The 24,847-nt window shown below is 49.3% G+C and overlaps 1 protein-coding gene across 6 annotated transcripts in view; it reads left to right on the top strand.

The window, feature by feature from the left end:
* Positions 1–24,847, top strand: part of c1qtnf12 (C1q and TNF related 12) — a 106,611-nt gene that overhangs the window by 64,839 nt on the left and 16,925 nt on the right. For 3 of the 6 annotated variants that reach the window (XR_015073526.1, XR_015073525.1, XM_085967097.1), the window contains exons 7-8: positions 8,573–8,663; positions 23,457–23,535. Coding sequence is in view for 4 of the 6 variants with exons in the window: in XM_085967097.1 (XP_085823223.1) it covers positions 8,573–8,663; positions 23,457–23,535 (170 nt within the window). In the remaining 2 variants the exon portion in view is untranslated. The remainder of the gene's footprint in view (positions 1–8,572; positions 8,664–23,456; positions 23,536–24,847) is intronic. The other 3 variants (XM_085967096.1, XM_085967095.1, XM_085967098.1) reach the window with 1 other exon arrangement.

Below are 24,847 nucleotides of genomic sequence, written 5' to 3' on the forward strand. Positions count from 1 at the left end.
GTATCCATAGCCGCTGTTATTCTGAGCTTTTCTTTTCCTATCAGGGCTTTTTGTACCTCTACATGCGCTGACCCCCATATTAGCTGGTCCACAAGCCTTTCCTCCATTTCCTTAAATTTACACTTGCTGGCTTCATTTCTCAGCCTTGTCAGGAAATTGTCAGCTGTTTCACTGGGTTCCTGTCTTAGACTCTGGAATTTATATCTGTGTATATGGTGATTGGAATTAGGCTCTAGATGGTTGCTGAATTTATCACCACCGCTGCCACCATGTTGTGTCTCCTTGTGTTCTTATATACTATACTAGCTGGGGGGGCCCCGGCGTTGCCAGGGCTGTTTTGGGCCGGGCGGTTTAAATCGAGTCCCAGGCTTTTGGGGCCTGTCTGTCTGTCCCTGTGTGAATCTGCTGCCGGGCAACGTTTTAAATCGAGTCCCAGGCTTTGGGGCCTGTCTCTGTGTCCCTTTGTGAATCTGCTGCCGGGCAACATTTCTACCTTTTAATAGCTTCAAAGATGAAAGTGAAAGTACTTATAAAACGTTTTTGGTAAATGTGATGTTATTTTTAAAAGAGATACTAACTTTTTAGAAGCTGGATTAGCAGATTTTGAGCTGGAAGTAGTGAAGCAATGGCTGCCCGATGCCGGAGTTGAAAAGCATTAGTCCCACCCACAGACGCAGTGATTGGCCAACCATCAGGCGACTGAACTGTAGGATTGGTCAATCGTGGTGGCACAGGATTGGTCGAACTTGACGTCAGTCAATCAATGCTATTAGCAGATAATGAGTTTAATTTTGAAGGTTTTTTGCATAACGCGCGAACAATTTTAGTCTGACCGAAAAGTAAATACGCTTATGACGGTTCTGGAATCGTCAGCTTTCTTTCGACGTAACGCACGTGTAGGTACGCTCTATAACTTTCGAGTTTATTCAAGACAGACAGACAGATGGAATGACGGACAGAAGTATCCTTTTATATATATATAGAAGACTAGCTGAAGTGCCCGGCGGTGCCGAGGCTTTTTCGAGGGAATGTTGTTGTTGGAAGAGAGAGAGAGAGTGACTGGGGGGAAGAGAGAGAGCGACTGGGGGGGAAGAGAGAGAGCGACTGGGGGGAAGAGAGAGAGCGACTGGGGGGAAGAGAGAGAGCGACTGGGGGGAAGAGAGAGAGCGACTGGGGGGAAGAGAGAGAGCGACTGGGGGGAAGAGAGAGAGCGACTGGGGGGAAGAGAGAGAGCGACTGGGGGGAAGAGAGAGAGCGACTGGGGGGAAGAGAGAGAGGGAGGGGGGGAGGGAAGGGAGGGCGGGGGGGGGAAGGGAGGGGGGAAGGGAGGGCGGGGGGGGAAAAAGGGAGGGGAGGGTGGGGGCCCCCCCCGAGGGTCGCGGCCCCCCCCCCCGAGGTGAAGACCGCCGATTGCGCGCGCAGCAGGAGCTGAGACGCGGCGTCTCTCTCTGGCTCGGCCGGCGGGCCCGGTTGCCAGGGTAACCATGACGCTGACCAAGCCCCGCCCCCCGGCCGAGCCAGAGAGAGAGACGCCGCGTCTCAGCTGCTCCTGCTGCGCGCGCGGCCCCTCCTGAGGGTTGCGCCCCCCCCCCCGAGGGTCGCGGCCCCCCCCCCCCGAGGTGAAGACCGCCGATTGCGGCTGTGCGAGACGGCCGGCGGGCCGGGTTGCCAGGGTAACGCTGGACGCTCAGCAAGCCCCACCCGCCGGCCGAGCCAGAGAGAGACGTCGCGTCTCAGCTCCTGCTGCGCGCGCACCCTAGCGGCGCTGGGCTGAGGCTCGGCCCTCCAGCCTTCGAGTGGGGCCGGGAGGTGCCTAGCTCGGCCGTGGGTGCAGAGGAGACGCCGAGGCTTCTAGGCCTACCTGGAAAAACGGGGCAAGGTAGGAAAATTAATGAGATTAGATAAGTTAATTACTTTCTAAATCATTTTTTTTTTAAATATGTGTTTTAAAAGCAACGTTTTTTTTTAAGATGCAGAAAGCGGGAAAAAGAAAGGAAAAGTTTGGAATCAAGATGGCGGCGACTCACCTCGGTTCAGAAGGATAAGGCCCGGCCACACACGCACCAATTGGCCCGGCGGCACACGCCAGCAACCCGGCGTATGATTGGTCGAGCTCGAGGTCACTCTGTCGCTAATGAGCGGATAATGAGATGCTAATGAGTGGAATGTTAAGGTTTTTGGGATACCGCGGGCGCGATTTTAGCCCGACCGAAACGTAAATACGCTTAAAACCATCTCGGAAGCGTAAGCTTTCTTTGGAGGTAACGCGCGCGTAGGTACGCCCTGTAACTTTCGAGCGCATACCCGACAGACGCACACGCGATGACAGACAGAATGACAGAATGACAGACAGACAGAAGTACCGATTTATATATATAGATATATATATATATTACAGATACTTTTAGTTCATTTTAGTTAGTGCTTTTACTTAGCTGTATTTCTTGCTTTGTTACAGTGCTGCCGCATGGTGCGGAGTGCTACAAGATGTCTGACGCTACACTGTGCACTGCCCGTGCACAGTGTGCCACATAGCAATAGAACTACACCATACCAAAGTAGTTCCATACCAAAGTAGTTCCATTTAACGATGTGATACTATAACAATGTAACATGAACCATGCAAATTTAATCCTGATAAATGGGTAAACACTTTGCTAGGAAATGTAATGCTTCGATCAGAATTTTCAGGTCCGATGTTCCTCTCCCAGCGCTGTATGGGAGCAATCTGAGCACAGCGTACCTGTGTTCTCAGCACCTGATCTTCCTGTTGTGCCTGAATTGCATTAGGGGCTCTCTGTTGGCCCCAGGAAGGCAGCTAACAGGGAGTCGGGTTGTTGCCTGGACCTTAAGGGCACCAGCAATCTTAAAGAGGATTATTAAATGAAAGCCCCGTGAGAGAGCCAGAAGGTCTTCGAATTAGAAAGGTAATGGGAGCAGGATTTTCCTGTGGACAGCTTCTGAGGACTCAATGGTAAGTTTTTAAAATCCATTTACGCCTGCTGGAAGTTGTGATTTGTATGCTAGTGGTGACGTAATAAAACTCACTCCGCACTTGGTTTGAGTGTAAAGCAAGGCTTTAATCAACTTGTTTCAGAACATGGAGGCCTAGTTGTACTTCACTAGTTTCTGTCTTATAAAAATGTCCCTGAACAAGCTGGGCCCACGCCCGAGTATTTATACTCCTTGGACGGCACCACCAGCTGGCCGTCCAGTGTTATTTCATGAGTAGTTTCTTTATGATGATGAGATTTATAACAGGTGGTATTAATGTTCATTTAAAGGTGTCATCCCCCGAGAATGAATGTATGCTGCTGTGCTGGGCAGACATCAGCACCCGAAGCAGAAGTATGGGCATCCTTGGAGGAAGTTGGTAAAAGGGCAGCACCGTGGTGCCAAGTAGTAGGTGGAGGAACAGGGAAAGCAAATGTGGGTATGAAGGCGGGTGGTGTGGGAATAGGAGAGTGCTGGGTCGACTGAGAGGCTTCTCTTTTATTTCAGTTGGGATGGAGTAGTTGTGTGGTCGAGGCAGGGGATGTCTCGCGCTGTGATAGGGAGCAGTTATGAGGGGCTCTTGAGTGAGCCAGGTGAATAACTTCAGCAGCTGTCAGAGGGATTTATTGTTGTTTCCCCTCATCTGCCTCCAAAAAAGCCATATTGCAAAAGGCTGGTGTAGCACTAAACAATGCCTCCATTACTAAGTGTAAAAGACTAAGGGCTAAAAATTGAGTTAGTGCCCCCTTTCGCCCCAGAAAAATTAGCGCCCCCACGACGGAAATTGAGTGGTAGCGCCCCAAGAGGGTAGTGCCCCGCCTCCCTCTTGGGGTGCTGCGAGGGAATATTGCACGGCGTTACGGCACGGCATGCTACAGTATTGCAGGCCTTCCTCCCCTTCTTAAAGGGGAGGGGCCTTGTGCAGCGTGACCCAGGGTCCAGCTGGGACCCCGGGGACCGGGAGTGCCAGCAGAAGTGCCGGGCTCATGGAGCGCAACTGGCACTCCACGGGGGAGGCGGGTAAGCAGGCCGGGGACGGGAGCGCAGGCAGGTGCTGGCAGGTGGCCAGCAACAAAAATGGCTGCCCCGCACCTCGCCTTTAAATAGCACTGCCCCGGCTGCAGGTAGCATCCGACGGTAAGTCAGGGGGCGCTCCCAGGGATTGCGGCTGGGGCGCTGCGCACGGTGATTAAGTTATCGGCAGCGGCGCAGCACCGCGGGGCGCTAATGGTTATCGCCGCCACTAACCTCCCGCTGAATTTCGCGGGAGGCGTAGGCGGCGCCGCGCCCAGGCGCTAGTTGCTTTGCGCCCCATTAGTGCCCTCTTAGGGCGTTAACGGGAGGCACAAAGCAACTGAATTTTTCCCCCTAACAGCCTTATGCACAAGTACTGAAGCAGCAAAGCCATTTTTAAAGGAGGACAAGGCACCAGGCCCGTGTGGACATTATGCAAGGGAACTTAAAGAAGCGGCTACCAAATATTGGTCACGTTACGTTGCTCTGTTTTGTTGCTAGACCGTCTTCTTGGGTCAACATCATCAGGCACTCCCTTAAGTAGACCTCACATCCTCCACAAAGGTAAAGTGAACCTTTACCTGTCCTGTCAAAGCAACAAAGACACTTCTCCTGCACTAAGCCCTAACGTAAGCTTGATCCTTGAACACTGTTGTTCATTTCTTACATGGCAAAACACTACCAACCATGTCTTACGTAGCCCTGGATCTCTGCTGGCTGCAGACTGACTAATGACTGGGAGAAGATCAGCCACAGATCTCTCATTCAAAATCCTTTGAACCCCCATAACTACCTTAAGTGGTCAGCCAGTGGCAGTTTGAAAAGGACTAATAGTTTGAAATTCCTGGAAGAAACCAGAAACAGTGTGTATTTAAAAGTCATTTATAGTTCTTTACAGTTGAAATCTTTTTATTATTTAATCTACTTGAGGAGGTAGATGAATTTCTATTTTAAATATGTAACCATATCATATCACTCTTACATTATTCACTTGTTTGTTATTTGTGTAATAAATTGTTTAATATTTTTAAACTCAAACCCATTGATGTGCTTCACTATTGCTTGCAAAGACTGATGGAGAATAAGATAGCTCGCTATCTGAAAACAATTACCAAACATTACTTACTGTTCATTTAACTGGGTGTGTTGTTGAAAACTTACCTAGATGACAAGGCCAGGATAGACACTCTCAAGCGTTTAGAGTTGGGACTCACCTATGAGAGTGATTTAAGATATGAAGAGTTGAAGTCATAGAGTCAAAGGGCTGGATTTTACTTACCGAGACGAGTTGGGGGCGGGACTGCTGGTTTTTGGGTTCCAGTCCCACCCCCAGTGACGTCTGACAAACAGTTGCTATTTTGCCCTGATTGGCCTTGTTAAGCCCACCCTGCGGGTTTGCCGGCCACTTAAGGGAAAGCCGGTGTCAGTTGACGTCAGTTGATGACGCTTCATCTGCTGGTTTTCTTGAAGGCATGCACCACACTTGTTTGACAGATGAATTGTCAGTGTTTGATAGCATTGAGGTGCTGTCAAACACTGACAATCACTGTACACAGGTGAGCCCTTGCACCCAGGCTCTCCAATTACTCTCTCCTTAGGATAAAACAGATGGCAGTTGCAGCTGAGATTGCAGAAGCCATTTGTCACTTCTTCCGATGAAATGAGGCTACACAAACACTTCACAGCTTGTCACCTGCAGAAACATCTAACCACAATAAAAATTACTTTCCCAACATTTCCTTACCTCTGATACTAACCATTGTCCCATTGCATCCTTCTGCAGCTGTTATCCAAACACCAACATAACAGACCCATAGCACGCCTCACTTACCCTGGCGGGGTTCCCTGACGTTGGGAAGCCCGCAGCAGCAGTCGAAAAATTGGGAAAAGCCTCAACTGCCTGTTAACTACCTGCACAAATCGGGGACGCGACTCCCGGGAAGATTGGTTGGAAGTGGGTTGGGAGTGTGGTCGGGACCCGCTCCCATTCTTTTTGACTTTCCCAGCAGTCCCGCCTCCAAACCCGCCTCCTCAGGGCTGGTAAAATCCAGCCCATAGAGTCATAATGGCACAGAGAGGTCATTCGACCCATCGAGTCCGTGCCAGCTCTCTGTACAGCAATCCAGTCAGTCCCCTCTATCCCCGTAGCCCTGCAAATTTATTTTCCTCTTGTGCCTATCCAGTCTCCCCTTGAAAACATTGAGTGTGTCCGCTTCCACCACTTCCGTCGGCAGCGAGTTCCAGGTCATCACCACTCACTGCGTAAAACTGTTTTTCCTCACGTCCCCCCTGTATCTCTTGCCCAAAACCTTAAATCTGTGTCCCCTAGTCCTTGTACCGTCAACTATTGGGAACAGCCTTTCCCCGTCTAGCCTATCCAAACCCATCATAATCTTGTACACCTCTATCAAATCACCCCTCAACCTCCTTTGCTCTAATGAAAACAAAGTAATCTAGCATAAGAAGGTTAGAAAACATCCAAAAAAATTGAGGTCTTGCCGAACAATTTACTGGAATTCTCTGAGGACGATGGGCCTTATTGACAACAAATTCTGTGCTTCTAAGATGTTGGCAAGGATTTTGACGCCATGTTGCACAAGCAATTAGTCTACACGGGAGGAAGGTGTGGCAATTGGATTGAAAATTGGCTAAACTACAGAAAGCAAAGGGTGGTTGTGAATGGAGTTGCATTCACACGGCAAGGGCCCACTAAGAGGATACTATGGGAATCAGTTCTGGGGCTGCTACTGTTTGCTGTGTCACTACGTGCTTTGGAGCTAGGAACAAAAAGCAAAGCTAAGTTTGCAGTTGACATGAGATGGGGCCGGGGTGGGGTGGGGTCAAACAATTGGGAACTGGCAAACCAATTGCGTGCGAAAGGACCTTGGTATGTTGGGCTGATGAAGGGTAAGTGGCATTTAATGTGGACAATTGCAAGGTAATTCAACTAGGGAAAGAAAATAAGACAGTAGCTATCTAAATTACATAGCTCGACAGCTATCCAAGGAATCCCCCAGATTGGTGGACAGCTCATTGAAGCCAAGAGCATAATGTGAGGCAACAGTGAGGAACGCTAACCAGGTCTTGGGATTTATAGCCAGAGGGAAAGAGTGCACATCCTAGGAGGCGATGGAGTGTGTATAGGCATTTGTATGGTCGCATGTGGAGTATTGTATACAATGCTAGTCAGTGTACTGCAGCAAGGATATCCAGGATTGGAGGCAGTGCAGAAAAGGGCAACAAAATTGAAGCCTCACTTGAGCTATCTGAGCTATGTGGAGAGGTTGTAGAACCTGGGATTGTTTACTCTGGAAAACAAAAGGCTCATTGGAGTTACTAGGATGAATTTTGCTGTATTCGGAATAGGTGGGATTGCCTTCCATTTTCTGCTTGCCTGATTGTCCAGCCCACTTGGTTGGGAGGAACGTGCAACTGTTGGAATTGCACCATATGAAGGGAGGTACGCAGACAGTTTCAGTTTAACTACTTTACGCAGAGGGTGGTGAACACATGGAATGGACTGCTCGGGGAGGCAGAGCCATTGATTGCACTACAGAAACTTGCCTCTCAAATAAAACAACAACCACCAATTGTTTGATCTTTGAGAGGCCAGTGTTGATGGTGCAACCCATTGCTCTGCCAATTGTTTCTTTAAATTTCTTCGAGTTGGCTCTACTGGCAATGGGATTGCTGCAGACTTGCTGAGGTGGGTGTCCCAGTTACACAGTTAAAGGCACAGGCACCCACTCGATGCTTGCAAACGTCTCCACGCTGGAAAGAGGGTCAAGGAAATTCGGCCCCTTTAAATATTCCAGATTCTTAAGAGAACAAAGACATTGCAGTCTGCTTAATTTATGTGGGATTGCTTCAATCTCTAGAACAAGGGAATGCTGGCTCAAACCTCGGAAGAGGGAAGGTGCAGAACCAGTTTAGATTTAACTACTTTACACAGAGGTGATGAACATGTGGGATGGACAGCCAGGGAGGCAGATAGTGTAGGAAAGTCTAAGGGTGAATGAGATAGATATTTGAGAGAGTGGGCGATTGAGAAGTATTTGTTTCTGGGACGAGGAACAATGCATGAGCTAAGATGATGCACGAGTAGATTTCTTTAGGGCTGCAGCTGTCTGGCTCTCGGGAGCAGGTACCAGGCAAAGACGAGGCACATTCCTACAAGGAAAGAGAAAATCAGAGGGTGAGTCCCTCCCCCACATTGCTTTCATTATCCCCTAACATTGAGGAACATTGATAGAGATCTTGGAGCAGACTGCTAGTCTACATTATGGAGACACTGTCTTATAGAATCTCGTAGACAATGTTAATGAAAGATAATTGCAGCAGACTCACAGTCTCCCACCATGAGTTTAGATCAAGCCAGGGATTTTGTTTACATCGTGATTTCTTGCTTGCATATCGAAAAAGTACAAGAACAACTGAGCTACTGGTTCCATTTTCATTTTTTTTTTTAAATCGAGATATTTGTCTTATTTTTAACAATGGTGCAGTGTATCTCATTCAAAATGATCTTTATCGTCTGATGGATTTTTCATTCCCTCCACCCTAGATCACAGTGAAATGAAGAGCAAAGGACCACTTCGTCCAAGAGATAATGTGCGAGTTCTCATTTGTATCGAGTCGCTCTGCCAACGGAATACGTAAGCGCTCAAACTATCTTCGAATTTACTCTGCTGATTATTGTCTTGCACGCCTTCTCAGTCCTTGGGAAGCTATCCGCACAGACTGACCAAATGAATGAAGCTCATTCTCCCGAAGGCCGTCGTTGTACAGTAATGTGATGTGACTTGAAACATAGAAAACCGGCTGAAGGGGATATAAAAACCAAAGTAGGAAAGTTCAGTTTATAGCGGCAGAGTTTAAAATGGCCCTTTATGACACTGGGGTTTCACTTGTTAGTTAATGTGTCCACAGCAAATTCCTTTGTGCACTTTTTAATGCATTGGTTGACCTGCTCATTTTGAGGATTTAATTAGTGTATACATTAAATAAATAGATTTTCTTACTTTGTAATTTGGGGTCTTTTCTACTCTTGTTACTCTAGGTTTTTGCCAACTTTCCTGCTTTAGAGCAGGGGCTCTCAACCAGGGGTCCGCGGCCCTCTAGAGGTCCGCCAAAAGGTTTCAGGGGGTCCACCAGTTGGTTTGTCCCATCAATGTACAGAGGAGATGGCATAAACATCAGTAGTCTCCCCTGTATATTGAGTTGAGTGGAATAGTCTCAGCAATATAATGACTGTGGAGGCGCAGTCAATTCAGGTTCTTGCTGTTGGACACCATTTGTTGGGTTAGACAAGTCCCTTTGTGCGTCACTGACTTTTACAGCAGTATTTATCTCGGTAATTTGTTTTTTGATCAGCCCTATTCGCTTCCACGTTCATGAACCGCTCACCGCTTTTCACCATTAGAAGTATATCGCCGTTCCTTCATCGTCGCTGGGTCAAAATCCTGGAACTCCCTCCCTAACGACACTGTGGGAGTACCTTCACCACACGGACTGCAGCGGTTCAAGAAGGCGGCTCACCACCACCTTCTCAAGGGTATTAGGGATGGACAATAAATGCTGGCCTTGCCAGCGACGCCCAGATCCCATCAACGAATTAAAAAAAATTAGTGGCTGTTATAAGCTCTTCCGGGGGATTAAATTTTGAGTTGGGGGGTGAGGAGATCCGTGAGTTAGTCCAGCATTGTGCGGGCCAAGGTAGCGCGAGCCTTCCTTTCAACCCGCCTCTTTCCCCTCGTGCGCAGCCTCCCTGCGTTGGTCGGAAGCTGCTCGCGCATTTGAAAAGAGACCGTTTTCCCCCCCCGCTGTTTGAGACGGGGAGGAGGAGCCATCCATGGAGAGTGCACGCGCGTCACGTGGCCTTGGGAGTGGGGGGGAAAGGCGGGGGGGGGGCGGAAAGAAAGAGACTTTCTAGGCTCTGGGCCTGCGGCAAGGCTGTAATAATCGGGATCCGATGTGACTCTCTCCTTCAATGTCTTCAGTCTGAGTTATTTGCTTAGTTGCATAATTCATTTTTATACAGAAAAAATACTTGTCTTGTGTTACGGGGGTCCGCGGAATTTTGATAACACGGGAGGGGGGCCTCGGAAGCAAAAAGGTTGAGAGCCCCTGATTTAGAGCATTCTTTTAACTGAGTCTCAACTCCTGCCTTTAAGAGCATCTTCACCAGCTTTGATATCTAGGGTAAGCTATCAGTAACATGCCCAGGATACGGAACCGTTCCATCAATTCCTGAATCTCTCCCACTTTTGATGAGCGTCATAACTTCTGATCTCTTTTTAAGTTTAAATCATTAAGCAAATTTATTTTACAAAAGATAAACAAGGGCATAAATAAATTGCGCAGGAGACTCCTTCTATCCAGCTCCCTCAACAGATAAACAATAAAAGGTTGACATCTAATGTTAAGCTACCCTTTGGCTGTTTCCTTTCTTGGATTTCTTACCATTACGCGAGCTCGCTCGGGCTTAAGCTACTCTCTCGAAAATTCCAAGCCATCCAGGTCTGAACTGGCTCCCCTGAAAGGACATGGGATTCTGATGGAAAAACAGCGCTGTTGGACTATTCCCCGGGCCATACGGGAAATCTCCTGATTTGCCATATGGCCAACCTGCCCCTGAACCCAACTTTCAGGATTCAAAGAGCTACAGCTCTTTAAATATTCCCTCAAACAGTTACTGGGATGTCCTGGATTTGAGTAACTGGCACATTCCACAATAACAGGCCATCGTACACATAATCAAACCAACATAGAAACATAGAACAATAGGAGCAGGAGTCGGCCATTCAGCCCTTCGAGCCTGCTCCGCCATTCAATATGATCATGGCTGATCCTCTATCTCAATACCATATTCCCGCTCTCTCCCCATACCCACTTGATTCCTTTTGTGTCTAGAAACCTATCTATCTCCTTCTTAAATATATTCAGTGACTTGGCCTCCACAGCACTCTGTGGTAGAGAATTCCACAGGTTCACCACCCTCTGAGTGAAGAAATTTCTCCTCATCTCAGTCCTAAATGTCCTACCCCGTATCCTGAGACTGTGACCCCTCGTTCTAGACCCCCCAGCGAGGGGAAACATCCTCCCTGCATTCAGTCTGTCTAGCCCTGTCAGACTTTTATACGTTTCAATGAAATCCCCTCTCATTCTTCTAAACTCTAGTGAATACAGGCCTAGTCGACCCAATCACTCCTCATACGACAGTCCTGTCATCCCAGGAATCAGTCTGGTGAACCTTCGCTGCACTCCCTCTATGGCAAGTATATCCTTTCTTAGGTAAGGAGACCAAAACTGCGCACAGTACTCCAGGTGTGGTCTCACCAAGGCCCTGTACAACTGTAGTAAGATATCCTTGCTCCTGTACTCAAATCCTCTTGCAATGAAGGCTAACATACCATTTGCCTTCCTAACTGCTTGCTGCACCTGCATGTTTGCTTTCAGTGACTGGTGTGCAAGGACACCCAGGTCCCTTTGTACATCAGCATTTCCCAATCTAGCACATTTAAATAATACTCTACCTTTCTGTTTTTCCTACCGAAGTGGATAACTTCACATTAATCCACGTTATACTGCATCTGCCATGTATTTGCCCACTCACTCAACTTGTCTAAATCGCCTTGAAGCCTCTTTGCATCTTCCTCACAACCCACAATCCCACCTAGTTTCGTGTTGTCAGCAAACTTGGAAATATTACATTTGGTTCCCTTATCCAAATCATTGATATATATTGTGAATAGCTGGGGCCCAAGCACTGATCCCTGTGGTACCCCACTAGTCACCGCCTGCCACCCCAAAAAAGACCCATTTATTCATACTCTCTGTTTCCTGTCTGTTAACCAATTTTCAATCCATGCCAGTATATCACCCCCAATCCCACGTGCTTTAATTTTGCACACTAACCTCTTATGTGGGACTTTATCAAAGGCCTTCTGAAAATCCAAATACACCACATCCACTGGTTCTCCCTTATCTATTCTACCAGTTACATCCTTAAAAAACTCCGGTAGGTTTGTCAAACACGATTTCCCTTTCATAAATCCATGTTGACTTTGTCTAATCCCGTTGATATTTTCTAAGTGTCCTGTTATCACATCCTTTGTAAGAGACTCTAGCATTTTCCCTACTACTGATGTTAGGCTAACCGGTCTGTAGTTCCTTGTTTTCTCTCTCCCTCCTTTTTTTAAATAGTGGGGTTACATTTGCCACCCTCCAATCTGCAGGAACTGTTCCATAATCTATAGAATTTTGGAAGATGACAACCAATGCATCCACTGTTTCCATGGCTACCTCTTTTAGTACGCTGGGATGCAGATTATCAGGTCCTGGGGATTTATCGGTTCTCAGTTCCATTAATTTCTCATTAAAATCACACACTTTGGCTGGAATTTTGCCGGCGCTCAGAATGCGGGTTTGGAGGCGGGTCCACTGTCTAAATCAAAAAGATTGACCGGGTCGGGGCTGTAAACCCGCCTCCTTGTCAGTTTCCCAAGTGTCAGGTCTGTCATTCCTGAACAGACCCGACACCAAGCGACGGGTCAGCCAATTTAGATAGATAAAAGCTTGTTAAAAGGCAGTTAAGCAGGATTTTGCCATGTACTTACCATTTTGCCAGGTTTTTAATGAGTTTCCCGGAGTGCGGGGATCACGTCTGGTAAGTAGGTCGGGTGTTGTGTCAGCATGGAATGATAACCTGACAGCTGCAAATGGTCTATGAAAGCTCCCATTTCATCGGTCTACACTTTGCAAAGTTAGAAGCTGTTGCTTACTGCATTTGGAAGACAGATTGAGCTTTATGCAGCTTGCAAGTGTTTGCAGTAATCTCTCTATCCACTGTCACCTCATTGGAACAACTTCTATCACCATTGACAGATTGCTTCTGTCATCTCAACTTCACCTGCCATCTATTCCATCAACATGGGTGCCCTTTATACTCTCTCACCTTGGTCCTAAGAATCTGACCACGATCAGCCCCAACACCAGCAGCACCAGGCACACCAGCAGCACCAACAACAACACCAACCTTCTCCGCAATCAACTGATGCTGCACAGGACACAGGGCATCAGCACCCGACCACATTGCTGCCCGGGAGGCCAGGGATGGCCTCACCATGGCCAGATTTACTTCACTTGATGCTGTACACCCTGGCTGCCACATGTTGGCACCACCCCATACCAGCACCATAAAGCATCCCTACAATGTCCAAGCCATTCCTTTCACGCTTACCACCATTGCGGGGGACATTATGTCTCACCATTCACTACAACTCACTAAGACACTTTCAAAGGTGCACACAATCTGTCCAAGAAGGCAAAGTGCTGAAAATAAAGTTTTCAATGCTTGACAACACATTAACAGAAACTTTACACGAACATTGGCTAAAGCATCCAAGTGCCTACCCTTGTGTGTTGTGAGTTTGAATGATTGGACAAGGATGAGGGTGAGTGTGAGGGGTGGCTAGTGAGGTGGGGAAGTGATAATGTAGATAGAGAGGGATGGGTGGAGGTGCAAGGTAAGTTGGTGTGAGGAAGGATATGCAGGAGTAGGGTAGGGAAGGCAGAGTGATGGGGATGTGATGAGTGGCACAGGAGGATGAGGTTGAGTGTGGCTTTGCAGTAACGTTTCGTGATCTATTGAGATCATTGAAAGGTTTGCGCCACTGCAGCCTGGTCCTCCTGACGACATCCCTGCTTGTGTCCTCCTGTGCAATGTGCAACCCGGCTGCGTTGATCTGCTAGGGAGGTCTCTTCCACCCATTGGAAGGGAAGAGAACCTCCCTGTGTGCTGTGACTTTCTCCATAAGCATATGGAGGGAGTAATAGGAGAGCCTGGGTACAGCCATGCACCTCTGTGCAGTGCTTGCCAGTGTTTGCAGCACCTCAATGTCAAAATGAATGTGGACATGGTCCCTTTAAGGAAACCGGCTGATGACGCATCATCAGATGACGTCATCAGACCCACTTCCTTTTAATTGGCCGGGAACCTCGCACGGCGGGCTTAACAAGCACAATCAGGGCACAAGCACTTGGAGGAGGCGGGATGAAGACGGGTGCGGAGTTTGAGACCGCTGTCTGCCCCGGCCACACCGAACCCGCCACGACTGGTGAAATCGCGGCCTCAGTGTTTGTTCAAAAGTAGCGAGGCTTCTCCCTGCTGTTCAGACAGCCGAACAAAACTTGAACCATTTGTATTGTGTTAACCATGGTATGACAGTCTGACTGCAGCTAGCTTTCAACATCCTTGTGCATTGTGACTGGATTTAAAGGTACAGCCACCAAGCCAAAATTAGACCAAAAAACCCTTCATTTTTGTTATAGGAAGCAACCAACTTATTTATTGTGGTTTCCCATCAACTATCTCAGTCAGTAGCCTTCCCACCTCGGAACCAGCTGATTGTGAGTTTGAGCCCACTACAAGGCCGGAATTTTCCGCTAAACAAGTGGGTGGGTTTGGAACATGGGGGAAATTAAATAGTTAAAAACAGATTCCCGACTTGATCCCATCTCCAACCCGCCCACTTCCAGTTAAATATAATAATGAGGCTGGAAGCCTCTTTTTTAACCTCCATTTTGAATTTAACAGCATGTGGACAGGTTTCACACAATTCGTGAATCCCGACAGTTAAACAGAGGCAGGGACTGCTGCATCCAGGAGGTAAACTTCAGCCAGAAGTGCCGAGTGGATGATCCATACCAGCCTCCTCCCGAGGTTCCCACCACCACAGAAGCCAGTCTTCAGCCAATTTGATTCACTCCACATGATATCAAGAAACGGCCGCGCAGCAAAGGCTGTGGGCCCTGACAACATCCCGGCTGTCGTACTGAAGACTTGTGCTCCAGAACTAGCCGCGCCTCTAGCCAAGCTGTTCCAGTACAGCTACAACACTGGCATCTATCCGACAATGTGGAAAACTACCCAGGTATGTCCTGTCCACAAAAAGCAGGGCAAATCCAACCCGGCCAATTACCGCCCCATCAGTCTACTCTCAATCATCAGCAAAGTGATGGAAGGTGTCATCGACAGTGCTATCAAGCAGCACTTACTCACCAATAACCTGCTCACTGATGCCCAGTTTGGGTTCCACCAAGACCACTCAGCTCCCGACCTCATTACAGCCTTGGTCCAAACATGGACAAAAGAGCTGAATTCCAGAGGTGAGGTGAGATTGACTGCCCTCGACATCAAGGCAGCATTTGACCGAGTCTGACATCAAGGAGCCCTAGTAAAATTGAAGTAAATGGTAATCGGGGGAAAATCTCTCCACTGGCTGGAGTCATACCTAGCACAAAGGAAGATGATTGTGGTGGTTGAAAGTCAATCATCACAGCCCCAGGACATCGCGGCAGGAGTTCCTCAGGGCAGTGTCCTAGGCCCAACCATCTTCAGCTGCTTCATCAATGACCTTCCCTCCAACATAAGGTCAGAAATGGGGGTGTTCGCTGATGACTGCACAGTGTTCAGCGCCATGCACAACTCCACAGATAATGAAGCAGTCCATTCCCGCATGCAACAAGACCTCGACGACGTTCAGGCTTGGGCTGATAAGTGGCAGGTAACATTCGCGCCACAGAAGTGCCAGGCAATGACTATCTCCAACAAGCGAGAGTCTAACCACCTCCCCTTGACATTCAATGGCATTACCATCGCTGAATCCCCCACTATCAACATCCTGGGGGTCACCATTAACCAGAAACTTAACTGGACCAGCCACATAAATACTATGGCAACAAGAGCAGGACAGAGGCTAGGTATTCTGCGGCGAGTGTCTCACCTCCTGACTCCCCAAAGCCTTTCCACCATCTACAAGGCACAAGTAAGGAGTGTGATGGAATACTCTCCACTTGCCTGGATGAGTGCAGCTCCAACAACACTCAAGCTCGACACCATCCAAGACAAAGCAGCCGGCTTGATTGGCACCCCATCCACCACCTTAAACATTCACTCCCTTCACCACTGGTGTACCGTGGCTGCAGTGTGTACCATCTGCAGCAACTCGCCAAGGCTTCTTCGACAGCACCTCCCAAACCTACGACCTCTTCCACCTAGAAGGACAAGGGCAGCAGGCACATGGGAACACCAGCACTTCCAAGTTCCCCTCCAAGTCACACACCATCCTGACTTAGTATGTCGCCGATTCTTCATCGTCGCTGGGTCAAAATCCTGGAACTCCCTACCTAACAGCACTGTGGGAGTACCTTCACCACACGGACTGCAGCGGTTCAAGAAGGCGGCTCACCACCATCTTCTCAAGGGCAACTAGGGATGGGCAATAAATGCTGGCATTGCCAATGACGCCCACATCCCATAAAACAAATTTTTTAAAAAAGTGGCTTTGTACCTGATGCGCTATCAATTACTCATAAAAGACTGAGAGTTAGAAGAGTAACCAAAGGCTTTTATTAACAACAGAATGGAGGTCTGCCTCGCGTGGTCGACCGGTCCATGATACTAAGGGCTGGGGAGCAGTCACCTTTATACTAGGACCTGTGGGAGGAGTCAGCCGAGGCATGTCCAGGCATGTACACAGTGGAATACAAACAGGACAAACAGGAATACAAACAGTGGTTTACCACATTCACCCCTTGTTTAAAATTGAGTCCGGCGGGGTGAAGTGTATTAAAAGTTAGTGTATTGGAGTCTCTCCGGAGGTCTTGTCTGCCACTGTGATCTGCGTGGCGACGGCAGGGGTAGTGAAGTTTCCGGCGTCGAGTCCAGCGTAGGCTGTGGCACAGGCGTGTCGTCCTCGTAGATGTCGAGCGGGTCGCGGGGCCCAGGCCTGCCGTCTGCTGGGGCTGGATATCGGATCGTGGGGGGGGGTGGTAGTGGGTAGTGGGTTACTGCGGCCCCCGAGGGTGCAAGGTCTCTTATGGAGACTGTGTCCTCCCGCCCGTCCGGGTATGCGATGTAAGCATACTGGGGGTTGGCGTGGAGGAGGTCGACCCTCTCGACCAGGGGGTCCGTTTTATGGGTCCTCACGTGTCTTCTCAGTAGGACCGGCCCTGGGGACGTCAGCCATGGCGGGTAGCGATGTCCCCGATGTGGACTTCCTTGGGAAGACAAACATTTTCTCATGAGGGGTGGCGTTAGTGGCAGTGCAGAGCAGTGACCGAATAGAGTGGAGCGCATCGGGGAGCACATCCTGCCAGCGGGAGGTTGGAAGGCCCCTAGACTTTAAGGCTAGCAGGACGGCCTTCCAAACTGTCGCATTTTCTCTTTCCACCTGTCCGTTCCCCCGGGGGTTGTAACTGGTGGTCCTGCTTGTGGCAATACCCCTAGTTAGCAGGTACTGACGGAGTTCGTCGCTCATAAACGATGAGCCCCGGTCGCTATGGATATAGCTGGGGAAGCCGAACAGGGTGAAGAGGTTGTTCAGACATTTAATGACCGTGGCACTGGTCATGTCCGGGCAGGGGAAGGCGAACGGGAAACGGGAGTACTCATCAATAATATTGAGGAAGTACACATTGCGGTCGGAGGAGGGGAGAGGCCCTTTAAAATCGACGCTCAGGCGCTCGAAGGGGCGAGTGGCTTTTATCAGGTGGGCCCTGTCTGGTCTATAAAAGTGCGGTTTGCACTCAGCGCAGACTTGGCAGTTCCTGGTCATGGTCCTGACCTCCTCAATAGAGTAAGGCAGGTTGCGGGCCTTGATGAAGTGGAAGAACCTGGTGACCCCCGGGTGGCAGAGGTCATTGTGGAGGGCCTGCAGTCTATCGATCTGCGCGCTGGCGCAGGTGCCACGCGATAGCGCATCCGGGGGTTCATTTAGCTTCCCGGGCCGGTACAAGATCTCGTAGTTGTAGGTGGAAAGTTCGATTCTCCACCTCAAGATCTTGTCATTTTTGATTTTGCCCCTCTGCTTGTTGTTAAACATAAAAGCAACTGAACGCTGGTCAGTGAGCAGGGTAAATCGTTTTCCGGCCAGGTAGTGCCTCCAATGACGCACAGCCTCCACAATCGCCTGGGCCTCCTTCTCAACAGCGGAGTGTCTGGTCTCCGGGCCTTGGAGGGTTCGTGAAAAGAAGGCCACGGGTCTCCCCGCCTGATTGAGGGTAGCGGCCAGGGCAAAGTCAGACGCGTCGCTTTCCACCTGGAAGGGGATGGATTCGTCCAGCATGCATGGTGGCTTTGGCAATGTCCTCCTTGATACGGTGGAAGGCTAAGCGGGCCTCTGCCGTCAAGGGAAAAGAGGTGGACTTGATCAGCGGACGGGCCTTGTCCGCATAGTAGGGGACCCACTGGGCGTAATAGGAGAAAAACCCTAGGCACCTCTTCAGGGCCTTGAGGCAGTGGGGCAGTGGAAGTTCCATAAGGGGACGCATCCGGTCGGGGTCGGGGCCGATGACTCCGTGTTCCACAACACAGCCAAGGATGGCGAGGCGGTTTGTGCGGAATATGCACTTCTCCTTGTTATATGTCAGGTTTAGGAGTTGGGCGGTGCGGAGGAATTTTTCGAGGTTTGCGTCATGGTCCTGCAAGTCATGGCCGCAGATGGTCACATTGTCCAGATATGGGAAAGTGGCCTGCAACGCATTTTGATCTACCATCCGGTCCATCTCCTTTTGGAAGACGGAGACCCCATTGGTGACGCCAAAGGGAACCCTAAGGAAGTGATAGAGGCGGCCGTTTGCCTCAAAGGCAGTGTACTGGCGGTCCTCAGGGCAGATGGGGAGCTGGTGGTACGCTGATTTCAGGTCAATGGTCGAGAAGACGCGGTACTGCGCGATCTGGTTGACCATATCAGCTATACGGGGGAGTGGGTAGGCGTCCAGCAGGGTGTAGCGATTTATTGTCTGGCTGTAGTCGATGACCAGGCGCTGCTTCTCGCCGGTCTTAACAACCACAACCTGGGCTCGCCAGGGGCTGGTGCTGCCCTCAATAATCCCTTCTTTCAGGAGCCGCTCCACTTCGGTTTTAATGAAAACCCTGTCCCCGGCACTGTATCGCCTGCTCTTTGTGGCGATGGGCTTACAGTCGGGGGTGAGGTTAGCAAACAGTGGTGGGGGGGTGACTCTGAGTGTGGAGAGGTTGCACCTGGTGCGCGGCGGGCAGTTTGGAAGCTGCTGGCTGCGGACTGTGAGTGGGGGTAGGGGTCCACCGTACGCCATCGTAACACTTTTAAGGTGGCACTGAAAATCTAACCCCAGCAGGACGGCAGCGCAGAGGTCAGGCAGGACCAGAAGTTTAAAATGATCGTACACGGTCCCGTCTACTACGAGTGTCACCACGCAGTAGCCGCCGATGTCCGCCGACTGGGACTCGGAGGCCATAGAAATCCGCTGTTGCGCAGGCAGGACTGGGAGAGAGCAACGCCGCACCGTGTCGGGGTGGATGAAGCTCTCCGTGCTCCCAGAGTCAAAAAGGCAGATTGTATCGTGACCATTTACCTTAATGTCCATTGTGGAACTGGCCAGTTGGTGCGGTCTCGCTTGGTCCAGTGTAACGGATGCCAGCGTAGGGGTCGGTGTGTCGCTGCGGGTATCAGATGAGGCGGTGTCGGGGGCCTGCTGCGTCCCGGCTGTCGTCCAAGATGGCGGCGTCCATGATCCCCATGTGGCTGGAGGCGTCCAAAATGGCTGCTGTACCGGTGATTCGCACATGGCCGGGGAGGTCCAAGATGGCGGCCCGCATGGCCCACACGCGGCGCTGCTGGGGTTCGGGGTGGCTTTGGCCCTGCAGACGCTAGCGTAGTGTCCCTTCTTCCCGCAGCCCGAGCAGATCGCGTTTTTCGCCGGGCAGCGCGCTCTGGGGTGTTTTGCCTGGCCACAGAAGTAGCATTTCTGGCCTTGGGGCACTGCTGTCTGGCCTTGGGACACTGCTGCGGTAGTTGGGCCGTTGTTGGGGTGTGGCTGGGGTGGCACGGCGCTATGAGGCGGTCCTACCGTGTCCCAGGCTGTCATTCCCCGCGGCGTCCACGGTGCAGAGGAGTAGGCATCCATGCCCTGGTTGGCTGCATCCAACGATAGTGCGAGTTCAGAGGCCTTGTTGAGGTCGAGGTTACTCTGCTCCAACAGTCGCTGTCGGGTGTAATTGGATCTGTGGCCCGCTACAAAAGCGTCCCGGATAAGTTCCTCTGTGTACACGGCGGCCTTTACATCCTTACAACCACAGGCCCGGCCAAGCACAGACAGTGCCTGAAGGTATTCCACGGTCGATTCCCCAGGTTGTTGTTTACGACTCCCCAGGAGGTGCCTGGCGTACACTTCGTTCACTGGGCGCGTGTACTGGTCCTTGAGGAGCTTGATAGCGTCCGCGTACGAGGTCGCGTCTTGGATGACCGAGTACACTCGGTGGTTCACTTTGGAGGTCAGGACATCCAGTTTGTCCTCGTCCGATTTGATTGCTTCGGAGGCGGTCAGGAATTTATCGAAACACTTAAGCCAGTGAGTAAACTTGGTGGATGAGTCCGCCTCCCGATGATCTAAGTCCAGGCATGCTGGTGTGAGGATCTTCTCCATTATAAAAATGTTGTTAATAAAATTGATGCGCTATCAATTACTCATAAAAGACTGAGAGTTAGAAGAGTAACCAAAGGCTTTTATTAACAACAGAATGGAGGTCTGCCTCGCGTGGTCGACCGGTCCATGATACTAAGGGCTGGGGAGCAGTCACCTTTATACTAGGACCTGTGGGAGGAGTCAGCCGAGGCATGTTCAGGCATGTACACAGTGGAATACAAACAGGACAAACAGGAATACAAACAGTGGTTTACCACAGTACCTACCTCCTGGATCCAGGACCCCGACCATACCCACCCCCCACGATCGGAGACCCCCCCACGAGGCCTCCGATCCCCACCATGAGGCCTCCCCCTCACCCCACCGATGATGTTGAAGCCAGACACAATCATCCGGTGGCCGGGGCCCCCATCCTCTGTTCCCCCCGCCCCCATCCTCTGTTCCCCCCACCCCCCTCGCCGATCCCCGACCCCACTTGCCGATCCCCGACCCCTCAACCCTGATCCTCCCCTTCCGTGATCCCAGACTGAGCCAGCCGAGCCCAGACTGAGCCAGCCGATCCCAGACTGAGCCCAGCCGATCCCCAACCCCCCTCCCCCGGACCGACCCCTCGCTCCTTCTCCACATCTACAAGTCTACCCACCTGCAGCCCAGGCAGCCTCTCAATCTGGCTGGCTGCAGGCGGGAATCCGAGGCCTCACATCCAAATCAGGCCCTGCTGTTAAAGCCGGCAGGGCCTACGGCCCACCTCAGAGGCCCACTGCCCGCAAACTGCCTACCTTGAGAAAACTCCGGCCCAAGCCTTTAGTTAATAATCTAGGCTGATGCCCCGGAGTAGTGAGGGAGTGCTATATTACTAGACGAGCCGTGTTTTGGCTGAGATGTTAAACTTAGCTGTTTTGTTGAACAGTAAAACTCCCGTGGCAGTATCTGAAGCTCAGCAGCGAGTGTTCTAGCCAACATTCCTCCCTCGACCATCACCACCAGAAACTGATCATTGCTTTTTATGGCATCATGTTATCTTCAAAATGGCTGCTTAGTTTGCCTTCAGAACAAGCACTTCAAAGTAATTCACTGATCAGACTTTTCAGATTATTATGTAGAGTGTAATGGAATGTCAAAGAACATAAGAACATAAGAAGTAGGAGCAGGAGTAGGCCATACGGCCCCTCGGGCCTGCTCCGCCATTCAATAGGATCATGGCTGATCTGAACCTAGACTCCCGTCCACTTCCCTGCCCGCTCCCTGTAACCCCTAATTCCCTTATCAGCTAGGAAACTGTCTATCTCCATTTTAAATTTATTTAAAGCCGGCTGTGTCTCCTTCTGTTCCTCCTGCCCTTCCAAAGTGGCTAGGAAAGACAGGCTTGATGCTATACCCACACTATCATGTTCAATAAAAAAAAAACTAACAATTTGTGTAAGCTACCTCTCTCCTGTTAACTCATCCCTCAAATTCTGCCAGCTCTGTCTGGTGCTTTTAAAGAAAGATGAAGAAAGAACTTGCATTCGTATAGCATCGTTCATGACCTCAGGACATCCCAAAGCACTTCACAGCCAACTAAGTACTTTGGAAGTGTAGTCGCTGTTGTAATGTAGGGAAACGCAGCAGCCATTTTGCGCACCATGAAATAAATGATCTATCCTATGCCACGCACTCTTTGACTGGCAGCCTTGCCCTCATTTACTTCTCTTTGTGTACTGACAGCTGACTGGAATCTGTCACGTGATCTCCTCATCCTCAGTAGGCAGAAGATTCTACATTCTATTGGTGTGCAGCTCACTCTATGAAACACGAGACAAATTTATTGAACATTAACCAGGAAATGAACAGAACTAAATACATGCAGATGTATTTATAATAATTGCAAACTTCACTGCTCTCAAATTGTCAGAAGCAACAAAGTCATTTCTCCCGCACTAACCCTCAACATTAATCTGACCCTTGAAACACTGTTAGTTACGTCTTACATGGCTATGCGCTTCCACAGAGCCCTCTGACTTGCTGATGTGCCCTTTGATGACTCCATGTCTGCCTGCTGTTTGGTAGCAATGTAGCCAAGATATAGCTCCAACTTTCTTCTGAGATGTCCCAGAGCAAAAGGAATCGAAAACTTGTATTTCTCTGAAGTACGTTTGATAATCAGCCATTCACAAAATGGTTTTTGCCCCCCAAAAATACAGCAGCCAAACAAAGAGGAGCTGTAGGCAGCCCCACAAGATGCTTTTATGGACTTGCATAGTTTCAATTCATGGCTCTGTTCCTAACACTTTGAATGACCTGTTAGATGGGCCTCCATCCAAGTGCTACAATAGCAGCAGTCAACCTCCGCATGTTAGCCAATCTGGGATGTCTATTATTTTGCCGCCTTCAGAAATAGCTAGCAGTAACATTTTAGCCCTGTGCGTGCTGTGACCAACAAGAAAGAATGCAAAATAATCGATCATAGACAAAAATGCTTATTTTTTTTGTCACACTTACCTATAGGACAATCATATAAAACACCTGGCTCTAGTTTTTGTATTTTATAAGGAGCAATCCTGAAGCCAGCCGTGCCGATTATAAATGTGAATTGATCTTTTATCTTTTTTATGCTGAATATCCAAAGTTTAACATATAATTATACAGGAATCTGACCTTTCCTGTGTCTGTAAACACTGCCATTTTGTATTAAGTACTAGGGATAATAATTGAACAGTGAAGTTAGTTTACACAGTCGCTTTCCCTCTTTTTTTCCTCTCGCAATCCTTACTTTTATTCCCATTATATTACTCCCTTCCCAGATTTCCCTCCATTATTTAGATTTCCTCACATGTGGGAAATATTTTATCCTCAAACAAGACTCCAGTAACAATACATTTGTTTATTTTTTTAAGCCAATTGGTATTATAATTGCAAGCCTACTGATTGCTTCATTCTATTTTCATTTACTTTTAATAGCATAATGAGGTGACCTTTTACCTTTTGTTTCACTTCAGCTCCCTTGAAGTTATAGTTGGACTGGAGAGCAACAGTAAAATATTCACCGTCTATGTGCACGGGCTACTTCAGTTACAGGTCAGTACACACCAGTAATATAGGATCACCGGTACAAACGTCACAAGAGTCGACTACATGCGCTACAATCCAGGGATTCCATTCCTGGAAGCTAGGTTCAAATCCGCACCAGTCAAATGGAACGCAACATTTGTCCCTTTCACGATTGTTGCGAATCGCAAGAAAACCCCCCCAATTATTAATGACAGGCATGTTACTTCAGCCACGAGAGATTGGGCTGGAAATACTGTGAACGAGAGTGCTGGATCATTGGTAACACACCCAGTCTGACAGGAAAAATCAATCACTGCAATCCTGGGATCTCCAAACCAGCATTCCCTGCGAGAGGCACTCCTCACTGGGAGTGTCCCAGTGCGCACCAAAGTGGACCTCATTATTGACATAGTTGCATCTATTGCCTACCAATTCCGGAGTAAGGAATGGTATCTAGAAGGCTTAGGAAAAAAGGCAAGTGACCTGCCAAAAAAAGTACAGTATAGAGTAAGGTTGATGAGATTGTTATTCAAAAAAGCAAATTCAAACTAACAATAACAGAAAGGGGTACTGGGGAAGCTGAAAGATTGGAGGAATAATTAAGCAGAAGTCAAGTATTTGAAATGTTTTGTTGTGCGTATATATTTAAATAGAACATCGGAACAGGAGCAGGCCAGTCTCGAACCTGTTCTGCCATTCAATCAGATCATGGCAGATCTGCACCTCAACTCCATCTACCTGCCTTTGATCCATATCCCTTGATACCCTCACCTAATAAAATCTGTTGATCTTGGTCTTGAACATTTAAATTGAGCCCGAGCATCCACAGCCTTTTGGGGGAGAGAGCTGCAGATTTCCACGACCCTTGTGCTTCCTGATTTCACCCCTCAATGGCCGAGCTCCAATTGTCAGATTTTTGGGCTCTTTTGTTCTTGATCCTCACACCAGAAGAAATAGCTTCTCTTTATCTGCCCTATTGAATCCTTTCATCATTTTAAAGACCTCGATCAGATCACCCCTCAACCTTCTAAACTCAAGGGAACACAAGCCAGGTTTATGCAACCTGTCCTCAGAACTCAACCCTTTAAGCCCCGGTGTCATTCTGGTGAATCTGCGCTGCACTCCCCTCCAAGGCTAATAATATCCTTCCTGAGGTGTAGTGGCAAAAACTGACCACCGTACTCCAGATGGGGTCTGACCAAGGCTCCTATACAACTGAAACGTAGGGGTCGATTTTGTCGAACTTGTCGGGAAGAAGGCGGGACTTCCCCTTTTGGGTTTCTGACCCGCCTACTTCGACGTCCGGCCTATCCGCGCGATTTTCCCTTGATTGACCTTG

This window comes from Somniosus microcephalus, chromosome 25, assembly GCF_052327205.1.
Source record: "Somniosus microcephalus isolate GS21.2 chromosome 25, FLI_Smic_1.0, whole genome shotgun sequence".
Classification (NCBI taxonomy): domain Eukaryota; kingdom Metazoa; phylum Chordata; class Chondrichthyes; order Squaliformes; family Somniosidae; genus Somniosus; species Somniosus microcephalus.